The following is a 13,222-nucleotide window of genomic DNA, read 5'->3' as shown; positions in this document are numbered from 1 at the left end:
TGCAGAGCCTTGTTGAGCTATCGGGCTTGGGCATGAGCACAACTGGGGAACTCCAACTGCTCTGACTGGGCTCAATCAGCTTGTGCTCCAGCATATACTGAATTTCCTCTGGCACCTGGTCAGTTTCTTGGGATTTAGGCAATAGGGATTTTGTTTTATGTGTCTTTATTGGTCTCTCCTTCATCCACATCTTGTAGGGTTAGGGTTGTGCACCCTGGTTTGTTACTGCAGATTTCTTGAAACTGCAGCCCTGTTAGGTCTCCTCTCTGTTCTGCATTTAAGTAGAAGAGTACAGTGTCTAATTTCCCTAACCTTTCGGTGTTAGCTAACCGGACAGTAGGGGAATCGATTTGGGAATCCTCCAGGCTTCCCTCTAACTCGTCCTCACTGTCGCTTTCGCTCTCCTCTTTCCTGACTGCCTGACAGATTTGTGCTTGTTTGTCCCCTTCTGGCTATGATACTGCTTTAACATGTTGATATGGCACAACCTTTGCTTTTTCCTGTGGTCTGGTGTGTCAATTAAATAATTCAATTTGCTAATCCTCTTTACTACTCTGTATAGGCCATTGAAATGGACTTTCAGTGGTTTCCTTGTATTGGAAGTAGCATTAATACATGGTCTCTGGGCAGAAATGTTCTGACCTTGGCATGTTTATCCGCCTGCCTTTTCATAGCTGTCTGGGAGGTTTTTAGGTGTTCCTGAGCCACTGCACAGGATTCCATGAGCCACTCATGGTACATGGAGGTGTAGTCTAACATGGAATGTTCGTCCCTGTGTCCCAAAAACCTCTCCCTGATCAGTTTAAGAGGACCTCTCACCTCGTGTCCATAAACTAATTCAAAGGGACTAAAGCCTCATTGGGTGAGCCCCTGGTAGCAAACAGAAAAAATCCCAGCCCTTTGTCCCAATCGTGAGGGTACGCAGAGCAGTAAGCCCTGATCATTGTCTTTAGGCTCTGCTCCAAAGCCCCTTGTGACTGTGGGTGGTAAACTGGGGTATGCCCAGATTACCCATGACCTTTTGAAAAATACCGGACATGAAATTCATGTCCTTATCCGACTAGATCTCAGCAGGCAGCTCATGTCACACAAAGAATTGGGTTAGCCCCTCCACTCCTAACTTGGCAGAGATAGTTCTTAGGGAGATGGCCTCTGGAAATTGGGTAGCTACATCCATAATGGTGAGAATATACTGGCAGCCCCCTTTTACTTTGGGCAGGGGCCCCACACAATCCACCAGCACTCTGCTGAAGGCCAGTATGGGAATTAGGGGTGCAGGTTTTAATGCCGGTTGGTGCTTCCCTACAACTGGCACATGTGGCAAGTTTTACAGAATTCCACCACATCCTTGTGGAGTTGTGGCCAGTGAAAATGCAGTCTTATGCAGGCTTGGGTTTTTCTAATACCGACATGTGCAGCCATTGAAATCTTGTGGGCTATTCTCAATATTTCCCTATGGTACTTCGGCGGCACCACTGTCCACTCTTCGTCTGCAGGTCTGTGAGGAGGTCTGCACTTCCTCATCAGCACCTCATTCTTTAAATAGTAGCACTCTGGAACTCCCTCTGCTTCAGCTTCAGTAGCCTGTGCTAACTTTTTTAACCCTGGGTCGGCTTGCTGAGCCTTGACCAAGGAAGACCTGCTGAACACTTCCTTTGGCTCCTCTAAATTCCTTAACAAGGTTTCGGATAACCAGACAGCAGAGTCATCCGTCTGCAGTGCCAGTTCAGCCTTCTCTGATGGAGCTTGTTTGGCCATGGACCAGGTCACCATACAGTCAGGGAAAATGCTGTGGACCTTCTCCTGTAACTGCTTCGTCTCCCTGACCTTGGGAAAACTACCACCATCGCCCCCGCCAGATCACTACCAAGGAGCAGGTTGACCCCATCCACAGGTAAACTAGGGACAATCTCCACGGTTACGGGTCCTGAAACAAGGTTGCACTCGATATAAAAGTATGGGCATATACCTTCCTCCAATACCATTTACTAATACTCTGACATTCAATGCACTCTGCAGGAAAGGACAACAGAGGGATTGGGTGGCCCCTGTATCCCTAAGTATGACTATGGGCTTTCTTGCCTCACTCGAGGGGTATGAGGTCACTTTTCCTTTGGACACAAAATCCTGGTAACTCTCAGGGATTTTGTTAAGTTCTCCTGCACTCACAGTGGTATGTATGTTAGAGCCACAGACTGATCTGCCGTGCTTTCCATCAGGGCCCCTTTTACTGCAAAGGTCTGGTGTAACCTGACTAATCCTATGGGTTTTCCCCATAAGTTCCAGCAGTCAGCTTAAAGGTGAACTGCCTTGTTCCATTGGAAACACACAGGCTTTTGGGCATAATTCCTGTTCTTAGCATCTTCCTTTATGGCTTGAGGAGGGCCCCCTGTGTTTCCAGCTTTCCCTTCTCGTTGTTCATCCTCCTATTACTCTCCCACCTTCTGTCATTTTCAGGTTTTTGGAGGTGACTAGGGAAGGATTTCCCTTGGGGCAAGGGCTTGTGGACAAGTATAATCATTAGCCAGGGTTGCTGCCTGCCTGGCTCTTAGAGCCTTTTGTTCCTTCACGTGCGTTTTTATGGAAAGGGAAAGCGAGCTTTTGAACTCCTTGAGGAGAATCACCACTCTGAGGTTTCCAAAGATGGGCTCAATTTTAAACACCCATATCATCGGTCAAAAGCAAGTTAATTAACTCTTTCAAACTCGATGTAAGTTTGTTCAGGCTGCTTTCGGAGAGTTCAGATTTTTTTGGCAGTACGCCTCCAGTACGAGCTCATATGTGCTCAGGATAGTATTTTTGGTCATCTCATAGTTTGATGAACTCTCAAAGTAGGGGATAAACCTCATGGGCTTTTCCTGTTAATTTGCTTTGCAGGAGCAGGGTTCAGCCCTGTGCTGGCCACTTCAACTGTTTTGAAAGCTTTTCAAACGAGATGAAAAATACTTCTACATCCCCTTCAACAAACTTTCGTATCAACTGGGAGACTTTAAGAGCTCAGCACTCGATCCTAAGCTAGGGGTAGTTCCTTCACTAGTAGTGCCTTCATTGGGTCTTCCCCTAGTCAGTTCGAGCTGCCTTAACTCTCTTTCCTGATTCTTCTTCTGGAAAACTCTTTCTCCCTGTCCATTCCTGGAATTCTCTCTCCCTGTCCTTTTCTTTTTCTTCAAATTCTTCCTCTAGTTTCCGCAGTTCCAGCTGTATCTTGACTAATGTTACTTAGTCTGTTTCAGATTCTATGCCTGTCTCTGGTTCTTCAGTTTCAATTTCAAAATGATTGGCCACAAGTTTTAGGATTTTGTGTTTCCTAGCTTTTGGATGGATATTTATCACTAAATGCCTAGCTATACTCCTTAACTCTTCAACAGATAGGGCTTTTAAAATGTCCCAAGTTACTTCACTTTGTTCTAGAAAAGTACTGGCTTCGAATGTGGACATTTTAGTACTCAAGCAATGAAAAGCACAAGAAAACCTGTATTGAAGTCTTTAAATTATTGCTAGGGATCTATTTGGTTTCCCACTTTCAATTTCTCATTTGTCCTTGGGTTTGATCAGAGATACAGAGCCCCCAAATTTCTGTTACGATCAGGCGAGTAGGGTCAAAGGGATCCCCTCTTTTCCCTTTCCTCATTTGACCACAACAGGTTTATTTCTTTTTTAAAGTGGATATACTTGCCAATTCAGTGAGTGTTTCACTATTTATATGCTACAATCATAAAAAGAACCAATCGGACAGGTTTTCTTGAGTTTAACAAAGAGGTTAGCTTTATTGTACTTAAACAGATCTAAGTAAAGTAATAAACTCTGCTCCAACTTTCACATACATACAATTAGGTTACAAAGTGGGGAAGTATAGATTGGTCGGGCAATAAAAGGGGTATACAGTCTGTGGAGGTTGGCTGGCTTCAGGCTGAATTCGGTGCTCCTGAAGCTTCTGGTTTGCAAATGTGGTTCTCCTGGAAACAGCAATGCGGACGATTTCCTTCATGGGGTCCCTGATGGCAGCAGTGATAGCCCGAGGTGTTTATGGCCAGCAGGCAGGGTTCGAAGCTTGTAAGGTGGACTGGAGACAGAGAGAGGGAGAAGGGACCCCACTTGGGTCTTCTCTTGTCAGTCTCTAGCTGCTGCAGAGAAAACACCAGCTTAAGCACACAGATGGTGGGCCTGTTACATGACCGTCACCCAATGATTCAACATGGTGGTTACCAGTGTGTATTCCCTCTTGCAACTTAATCAGCCCATGTCTCGGAATTCCCTTCACTCAATCAGGGTCCCATTGTTCAAGTGATTAGGTTTGACTGGTTTGTCTCCACCAATTTAATGTCCAAGATATGGCTTTAATGTTCTGCTAATGGGAGCAGGATAGGTAGTTCTCTCAGATTCCTTAGGTCATTATTCTTGTTGGAACTGGGCAAACAACTCGTCTCCACCTTGGTGCATTAGAATGTGGAGTGTAGTGATGCAAATTGGGATGGCCATTTTAGCTGCTAATAAAGTCACCTTTTATATGTTTCTTTTTTTTAAAGTTTAATTCATGTTTCCAGCCAGTGGATTAAAAATCATCATTCGACATCGCATGCTTTCTTGAAAGTATGTACTCGAATTGGAAAGAAGTGACCAGTTGAGTCCTGCAGGGATCTGTGCTGGGGCCTTAACTGTTCACAATACTTATTAATGACTTAGATAACATAATAGAGAGCAATATATCCAAGTTTGACAAAGACACAGAAATTGGTGGCATAGTAAGTAGTGTAGAGGGGAGCATAAGATTACAGAGACATTGATAGATTAAGTGAGTGAGCAAAACTGTGGCATATGGATTTCAGGTAAGTGTGAAGTCATTCATTTTTGTCCTTCTCTCAGTATAGATCCTGCACCCCTGCATTAAATTTATAACAAAACCTATATTGCCAAAGAGTAAAAATATATGTACCCTATATCTAAGGAGGATTGAAAAATTGTGGACAGTAACTCTGCAATTTCTACCTTTACTTCCCTCAGCATCCACGGATGCATCCCGTCCAGTCCTGGTGACTTACCAATTTTGAATACAGCCAATCTAGCTAGTACCTCCACTTTATCATTTTTTAGCCCATCTCATTTCTCAAATACCTCCTCTTTCAGTATGATTTTGGTAGCACCTCTTCCTTGGTAAAGACAAATGTACCTCAGCCATGCTCTTTGTGACAGGAGGAAAATCTTTTTCATGCAGCAAGTGGTTAGGATCTGGAATGCACTGCCTGAGAGTGTGGTAGAGGCAGGTTCAATCAAGACATTCAAGAGGGAATTGGATTATATCTGAAAAGAATGTACAAGGCTACGGGGAGAAGGCGGGGAAGTGGCACTAGGTGAATTGCTCCTTCAGAGAGCCAGCACAAACACAATGGGCTGAATGGCCTCCATTTGCACTGCAACCACTCTGTGAATCTATGTGTAGGTCTCCTTTTTGGTCGCTAATCAGACCTCCCCAAATGCAACATCTCACACTTCTCCAAGTTGAATTCCATTTGCCGCTTTTCTGCCCATCTGACCAGACCATCAATATCTTCCTGCAGCCTACAGCTAACCTCCTCGCTATCTACCACACAGCCAATCTTTGTGTAGTCTGCAAACTTCTTGATCATGTCCCCTATATTTACATCCAAATCGCTAATATACACCACAAAAAGCAGGGGACCCAGTACTGAGCCCTGCGGAACGCCACTGGAAACAGCCTTCCAGTCGCTAAGACAGCCGTCAACAATTACCCGTTGTTTCCTGCCAAAGGGATCAACTACATTGCTGTGGGTCTAGAGTCACATGTAGGCCAAAACAGGTAAGGATGGAGGATTTCCTTCCCTTAAGGGCATTAGTGAACCAGATGGATTTTTCCAACAAGCTGGTAGCATTTTAATCCAGATTTATCAATTAATTGAATTTAAATTCCCCAGCTATTGTGTGAGATTTGAACACCCGTCAACAAAGCATTAGTCCAGGCTGCTGGAATACTAGTCTAGCAGCATTACCACTATGCTACCGTTCCCACTTCAATATGCAAAATCTGCTCAATTTTTATGCTGGATCAGTACATTTTTTGGGTGGGTGGGGCTGTCAGGTGAAACTTTCCTGTGAATTGCATTTATGCATAATACAATGAACAATCACACAGTGATTAAACAACTTTTAACATGACTGTAGTACCATATTACACTAAACTATGTCTTAGCATTATTCTCAAGAGATGCATTTGCTGTCGACTCTCATACTTACAATGGCACACCAATAGTAAAACTTGAATTACCAGAAAGTAGAAACATCACCTGCCTCTTGATATTGTGCCAGAATTCTAGTTGAAGATTTCCTCTATGTACAGTGCCCTTCCCAATCTGCATTGCTGACAGCAAGAATAGATGACTCATTTTATTATAAAGACTAAAGAAAAGCTAGCGGATTCTCCCATTGTGTTTAGACTCCGGGTGGGGTAAATATAGCACACTAAATGAGCTGTACCGCGTGTTATCACCCGGCTTGATATTGAGTTGTATTGAAGTTGTGGAACTAAATATCGGGTGGGCATACAACCAACATTTCCTTTAAGCCGCATAGCAACCCGCAAGTTCCCGTGCAGGCCATGCACAAGTGCATGCAGGGCCCACGCACTTAAACGAATCAGCCAGGCATTACAAAAAAAAAATTTAGTAGGTTGCATACAACATTTTGCATCACTGCGCAGGACAAATTTTCTACCCCAAGGAGTCAAAACCATTCCAAGCAGGGTTAAAGGGCAGAAGTATAATTGGACTAAGATGGGTAAAGAGAGAGTGGAATAGAGTGTTGTGAGAGCGAAAGTAGGTTAAGAGAAGAGAAAGGAAGGATAGAGAGGGGAGGACAGGAAGGGTGCACAGTAGGAGTGACCATGAGGAGAGGAAGGAAATGAAGGGGCCAGGGAAGGATGCCTGATGATCTGTACCTAGGGGAGCAGCCACATGACTGCCATAGTGGGAAGGGGAAAGGAAAAGGAGAGGAAAGTTGCCAGTAGAAATGGGTGTGACAACATTGACACTTCCAGTCATATAGCAAAGTGCTTCAGTGTGACTCTTGATACAATTTTAAGCTGGTTTTACTATGGTGATGAGTCCAGAGGATGTGGTGCTGAGATTTGCTGCTGTATGAGGTAGGGGACATGGTGGGGGGGGGGAGGGTGCAATTTAGGAAAAACCAGTTCCTCCATAATATTTGCTCCCAGACCAATACTATTTTGATTTAAAAATTCTCATCCTTGTGTTTAAATCCCTCCATGGCTTCAACCTTCCCTATCTCTATAACCTCCTCCAACCCCAGAACCATAGGGCGGCACAGTGGTGCAGTGGTTAGCACTACAGCCTCACAGCTCCAGCAACCCGGGTTCGGTTCTGAGTACTGCCTGTACGGAGTTTGCAAGTTCTCCCTGTGACCGCGTGGGTTTCTGCCGGGTGCTCCAGTTTCCTCCCACAGCCAAAGACTATCAGGGTTGATAGGTAAATTGGCCATTGTAAATTGCCCCTAGTGTAGGTAGGTGGTAGGAGAATTGAGGGAAGGTGGGGATGTGGTAGGGAATATGGGATTAATGTAGGATTAGTATAAATGGGTGGTTGATGGTCAGACTCGGTGGGCTGAAGGGCCTGTTTCAGTGCTGTATCTCTCTATGACTCTAACCCTCTGAGAACTCTGTGTTCTTCAAATTCTGACCTCTTGTGCATTTCCTTCATCACCATCAAGCTGGGTCACCAACCTTGGTTTAATGAGGAGTGCAGGACCTACCTGAAAATGAGATGCCCATCTGGTAAACCTACAACACAGGATTAAATGTATTTACAACCATCTTCAACCAGAAATGCAAAGTAGATGATCCTTCTCGGAACCCTCCTCAGATCCCCACCATCACAGATGCCAGTCTGGGACCAATTTGATTCCCTCCATGTGAGTACACTGGACACAGCAAAGGCTATGGGTACTATCAATATCCAGGTTGTAGTGCTGAAGATCTGTGCTTCCAGAACTAGCCAAGCTGTTCCACATAGCTACAGCGCTGGCATCTACCCAGCAATGTGAAAACATTGACAAGTATGTCCAGTCCACAAAAAGCAGGACAAATCCAACCCAGTTATCAGCCTACTCTCAATTATCAGCTAAGTGCTGGAAGGAACATTTGCAAACAAGATTTGATACGAAATCAGGAATTTTAAAATCGAGGTGTTGCCAGACAGGGAGCCAATGTAGGTCAGGGAGCACAGGGATAATGGGACTTGGTGCAAATTAGGATACGAGCAGCAAAGTTTGGGATATGCTCAAGTTTATGTAAGGTGAAGATGGGAGACTGTCCAGGGGAGCATTGGAATAGTCAAGTTTAGAGGTAACAAAGACATGATGAGGGTTTCAGCAGCAGATGGGCTGAGGCAGGGGAGAAGTCAGGCGATCTTACAGAAGTGGAAGTAGGCAGTCTTGATGATGCAGTGGATATGTGGTCGGAAACTCATCTCGGGCTCAACAATGACACCAAGGTTGCGAATGGTCTGGGTGAACCTTAGATAGTTGCCAGGGAGAAGAATGGAATCAATGGCTATGGAATGGACTTTGTGGCAGGGAATGAAGACAATGACTTCAGTCTTCTCGTTATTTAATTGCAGGAAATTTGTGCTTTTCCAGTACTGGATGTTTGACAAGCAGTCTGACAATTTAGAGACAGTGGAGGGGTCGAGAGAGGTGGTGGTATAGTAGAGCTGGGTTTGTCAGCATACATGTGGAAACTGACAGTGTTTCTAAAACACATCACTAAGCAACAACATGTAGATGAGAAATACGAGGGGGACAAGGATAGATCCTTGGGGAACACCAGAGGTAATGGTGTGGGAAAGGGAAGAGAAGCCAATTCTCTGGCTATGACTAGATAGATAAAATGGAACCAGGAGAATGCAGTCCCACCCAGCTGGATGACGGTGGAGAGGCATCAGAGGAGAATATTCTGGTCAACCATGTCAAAGACTGCAGACAGATTGAGAATGATGAGGGGAGATAGTTAATCATGATCACAGTCACTTGGGATGTCATTTATGATTTTGATAAGGGCTGCTTTTTGTGCTGTGACCTTGTTCACAAGTACACAGAGGGAGGGAGGGAGATGCTGAGAGAGGCAGTAATAGCCAATCAGGGGGAAAACAGTCCATTGGTGGAGTCATACCTAGAACAAAGGAAGATGGTTGCGATTGTTGGAGGCTAATCAGTCTGCTTGATTGACAGCGCATCCATAATCTTAAACATTCACTCCCTCCACTGTAAGAAATGGCATCTTTAGGAATATTATAGAACTAGCAGACATAATATTGTGATTGCCTGTCAGAAAGCTGTTTCTTTTCTCTCTCAGGAAGAGACAGAGAAACAGTTCTTAGCAGCCAGGGATATGACTGGTATAAACAAAGATAAGGGTCAAGGAAAAGGGAGTCATATATAAGCCAGTAGATACTATAGACATTTCTAAGCTGATAGGAGGGAGTCTTGTGGTGCCTTATATCCTCTTAGCTATACAAGGGTCTGGCAGGAGTTAATGAATGGCACCCATCAGGAGAAAAGCTGTAAAATGACCTTGAGCCGAAGTGATGGACAGAGGGGAGGTTACACATTGGGTACCTATTCTCCGATCATTGGCCAAATGGGATAAAACAAGTGATTGACATAAGGTGAGCCACCAGCCCCTAGAGATAAAGAACATAAACAGGTGCTTGGAGGGGAAAGGGTCAGTCCTCTTCAGGCAGTAGACAACCGGGAAAGAACCTCCTGGCACCTCAGTCAGTTTGAGAAGACAAAGAAGAAAGAGAAGACGACTGCAAACAGAACAGACAAGAGACTGCCACCTCCAGCTGCAGAAATCGGGCTTCATTCGTCCGTTCGCTCTTCGGGATTAGTAAACTTTTCTCACCTCTCATGGTCGTATGCATTTTCTGTTTATTTAACCTGTACATTATACTTAAGCTGTTGCTCCTTAATAAGCTACTTTAAAATCACATGATGAGCTCCACCCCCTTCTTAGGGTATCTGTGACTCCCAAATGAAAATCATAAACCACCACCTGCACACTGGCTGCAGTGTGTAATATCTCCAGGATGCACTGCTACAACTCATCAAGGCTCTTCAACAGCACCTAGCAAACCCCTAACCTTCACCACCTAGAAGGACAAGGGCAGCATGAGCAGGGGAACACTGTCACCTCCAAGTCACACACCATTCTGACTTGGACATTTACTGCCATTCCTTCTTCATAGTTGGAGCAAAATCCTGGAACTCTCGACTGCACAACCTTGTGGGTATACTTTCATCACATGGACTGCAGCAGTTCAAGAAGGTGGTTCACCACTACCTTCTCAAGGGCAACTTGGGATGAGCAATAAATGCTGGCCTTGTCAGTGATGCCCACCTCCCGAGAATGAAAATAAAACATGCCAAGGCGCTTCACGGGATTATAATTAGGGCAGGTGACCAAAAGCTTTGTCAGAGGTTTTAAGTAGTTGAGTAGTGGGGAAGCAGGAAGGTTTATGGGCGGGAATCCAGTGCTTCTGGTCTAGATAACTGAAAGCAGGGCTATGAATCAGAGTTTGGGTAGGGGGGAGCTGCAGAGAAGAGGGGTGAAGGAAGTTGGGGATCCACATGAGGTTAGAATTGGAGGGTTATAAGGCTGGTGGAGGTTACCGTTAAAGTTAAGATTTTATAGTTTAAGTTGCAATTTTGTTTATAAATATTAATTCTGGTATGCATCTATGCAAGAGGCTCCATTCGGTTCTATGCGGAATTACTTTCTAGGGTTTTTTTAAACAAACAGAACAGATCAAAAATAGGAGGGCGTCACAGGTGGATGTGAATTGAATAACGTAAATCACTGCTATGCCAGTGCCTTGAGGTTTGTGCCTCGTTATGAATGGAGGTTGTGTCTTCCTCTCTAGTTACTGCAGGCAGCAGAATTAATTGAAAGGAATGAAGTGTAATATTCTGTCCATAGTATAAATAGGTGACCGCACTCAAAATTTAGATTTAAAATAAAACTGTTAAGACAAGTTTGACCAGCTGCTTAGCGATGTTTCACTTTACAGGAAGACCCGCCTAATCGACCCTCATTCGTCCAGTGTCATGAATGGTATTGTAGACAGTTATTTAATTAGACACTGAGTGCATCAATCACCACACTGGATGGAAACTTCGCCTTTGTGTTCAGTGGACAAAGCGAAGTGCGTGTTGGACGAGGAAATGATTGCTTGCTGAGCTCTTACCTTCATCACATACGATGGGCGTTAAGGAGATCAAGAGCAAGAAGCGCAGACTCATGTTGTATGGGACTCGGTGCAGAGTACTCTTGCTGCCGAGAGCTTGCCTTCCATTCCGTGGTCGTCTCCTGGGCAGCCTGCCAGCGACGTGCGCTACCCGCCGGTCATCGCCTACTGTCATCATACGAGGCGGAGCTGGAGCCGCCACTGCATCTCCTTGGCATTAAATGGACAGGGCAGGCTATATGTGGAAACCTTCCTGCACAGTTTCCACATCATGCAGCAAGGGGGGAAAAGAATTTGTTTTTCAGTGCAGCAGTTCCGGTGTTCCTACAAATTCTGATGACCCACTTATAACCGAAACTACCCAAGAAAACCTGTAATTCCACAATCTGGCCACCGGGTGACACTTGCCTTTTCCCCACAAATTGCTTTCTGATTTTTTTTTCTCTCAGGAACTGAAAATTTTAGGAATGCATATTTTACAATATCATTAAATTTATTAATTGAATTATCTTTTGGTGTCATATTTGACGCCGTGAATAGCTTCTGACTAGATCTCTGCTCCATCCCCAAGACTGCCTATTTCCACCTACGTAACATAGCACAAGTTCACCCTTTTGCTGCTGAAACCCTCATTCATACCTGTTACCTCTAGACTTGGCTATTCCAATGCACTGCTGGCCAGCCTCCCATCTTTCTGTAAGCCTGAGGTCATCCAAAACTCTGCTGCCCGTGTGCTAACTCACACAAGTCCCATTCATCCATCACCCCTGTGCTCTCTGATCTACATTAGCTCCCAGGCACTGTTAGGATGCGAAGCCAGGATATCCTGCTAACAAGGAAGGAGCTTTATCTATTGATCCACAGTGCCCATGCAAATTATGTAATGGAACACTCACCATTTGCCTAGATGGGTGCAGCTTCAACAGGACAAGCTTGACATTATCCTTTTGCCATTTATCTGTCCTGCCCTCCACCCTATCACAGACTTTCCCTTTTGTTCTTCTTCCCATCCGCCTCCCTTTCACTTGCTCAAAACCAATTAATTACATTTCTAACTTTTCTCAGTTTTTTTTTTATTCATTCATGGGATGTGGGCGTTGCTGGCTAGGCCAGCGTTCATTGCCCATCCCTAATTGCCCTTCAGAAGGTGGTGATGAGCTGCCTTCTTGAACCGCTGCTGTCCATGTGAGGTAGGTACACCCACAGTGCTGTTAGGAAGGGAGTTCCAGGATTTTGACCCAGCGACAGTGAAGGACCGGCGATATAGTTCCAAGTCAGGATGGTGTGTGACTTGGACGGGAACTTGCAAGTGGTGATGTTCCCGTGCATCTGCTGCTCTTGTCCTTCAAGGTGGTAGAGGTCACGGGTTTGGAAGGTGCTGTCAGAGGAGCCTTGGTGTGTTGCTGCAGTGCATCTTATAGATGGTACGCACTGCTGCCACTGTGCGTCAGTGGTGCAGGGAGTGAATGTTTGTGGATGGGGTGCCAATCAAGTGGGCTGCTTTGTTCTGGATGGTGTCAAGCTTCTTGAGTGTTGTCAGAGCTGCACCCATCCAGGCAAGTGGAGAGTATTCCATCACACTCCTGACTTGTGCTTTGTAGATGATGGACAGGCTTTGGGGAGTCAGGAGGTGAGTTACTCGCCGCAGGATTCCTAGCCTCTGACCTGTTCTTGTAGCCATGGTATTTATATGGCTACTCCAGTTCCGTTTCTGGTCAATGGTAACCCCCAGGATGTTGATAGTGGGGGATTCAGTGATGGTAATGCCATTGAATGTCAATGAAAGTTCTGATGAAAGGTCACAGACCTGAAACATGAACTCTGTTTCTCTCTCCACAGATGCTGCCAGACCTGCTAAGTATTTCCAGCACTTACTGTTTTTATTATCGGTTGGATTAGTTGTATCCCTTCTAATAATTGCTTTTAACATGTGCCTTTTTAGCATTCAT

The 13,222-nt window shown here is 45.0% G+C and overlaps 1 protein-coding gene across 4 annotated transcripts in view; it reads right to left on the bottom strand.

Annotated features, from left to right (window-relative positions):
* LOC137382528 (uncharacterized) overlaps nucleotides 1–11,645 on the bottom strand; it is a 138,760-nt gene extending 127,115 nt beyond the window's left edge. Inside the window, exon 1 of one of the 4 annotated variants that reach the window (XM_068054840.1) lies at nucleotides 11,274–11,645. In XM_068054840.1, coding sequence (XP_067910941.1) covers nucleotides 11,274–11,451 — 178 coding nt within the window. In that variant the 5' untranslated portion in view covers nucleotides 11,452–11,645. The remainder of the gene's footprint in view (nucleotides 1–11,273) is intronic. The other 3 variants (XM_068054574.1, XM_068054668.1, XM_068054758.1) reach the window with 3 other exon arrangements.
* Nucleotides 11,646–13,222: the final 1,577 nt, after the last annotated feature.

This window comes from Heterodontus francisci, chromosome 1 (genome assembly GCF_036365525.1).
Source record: "Heterodontus francisci isolate sHetFra1 chromosome 1, sHetFra1.hap1, whole genome shotgun sequence".
Classification (NCBI taxonomy): Eukaryota; Metazoa; Chordata; class Chondrichthyes; order Heterodontiformes; family Heterodontidae; genus Heterodontus; species Heterodontus francisci.
The sequence above is the reverse complement of the archived record's forward strand: the minus strand, read 5'-3'. Positions and strand labels throughout refer to the sequence as shown.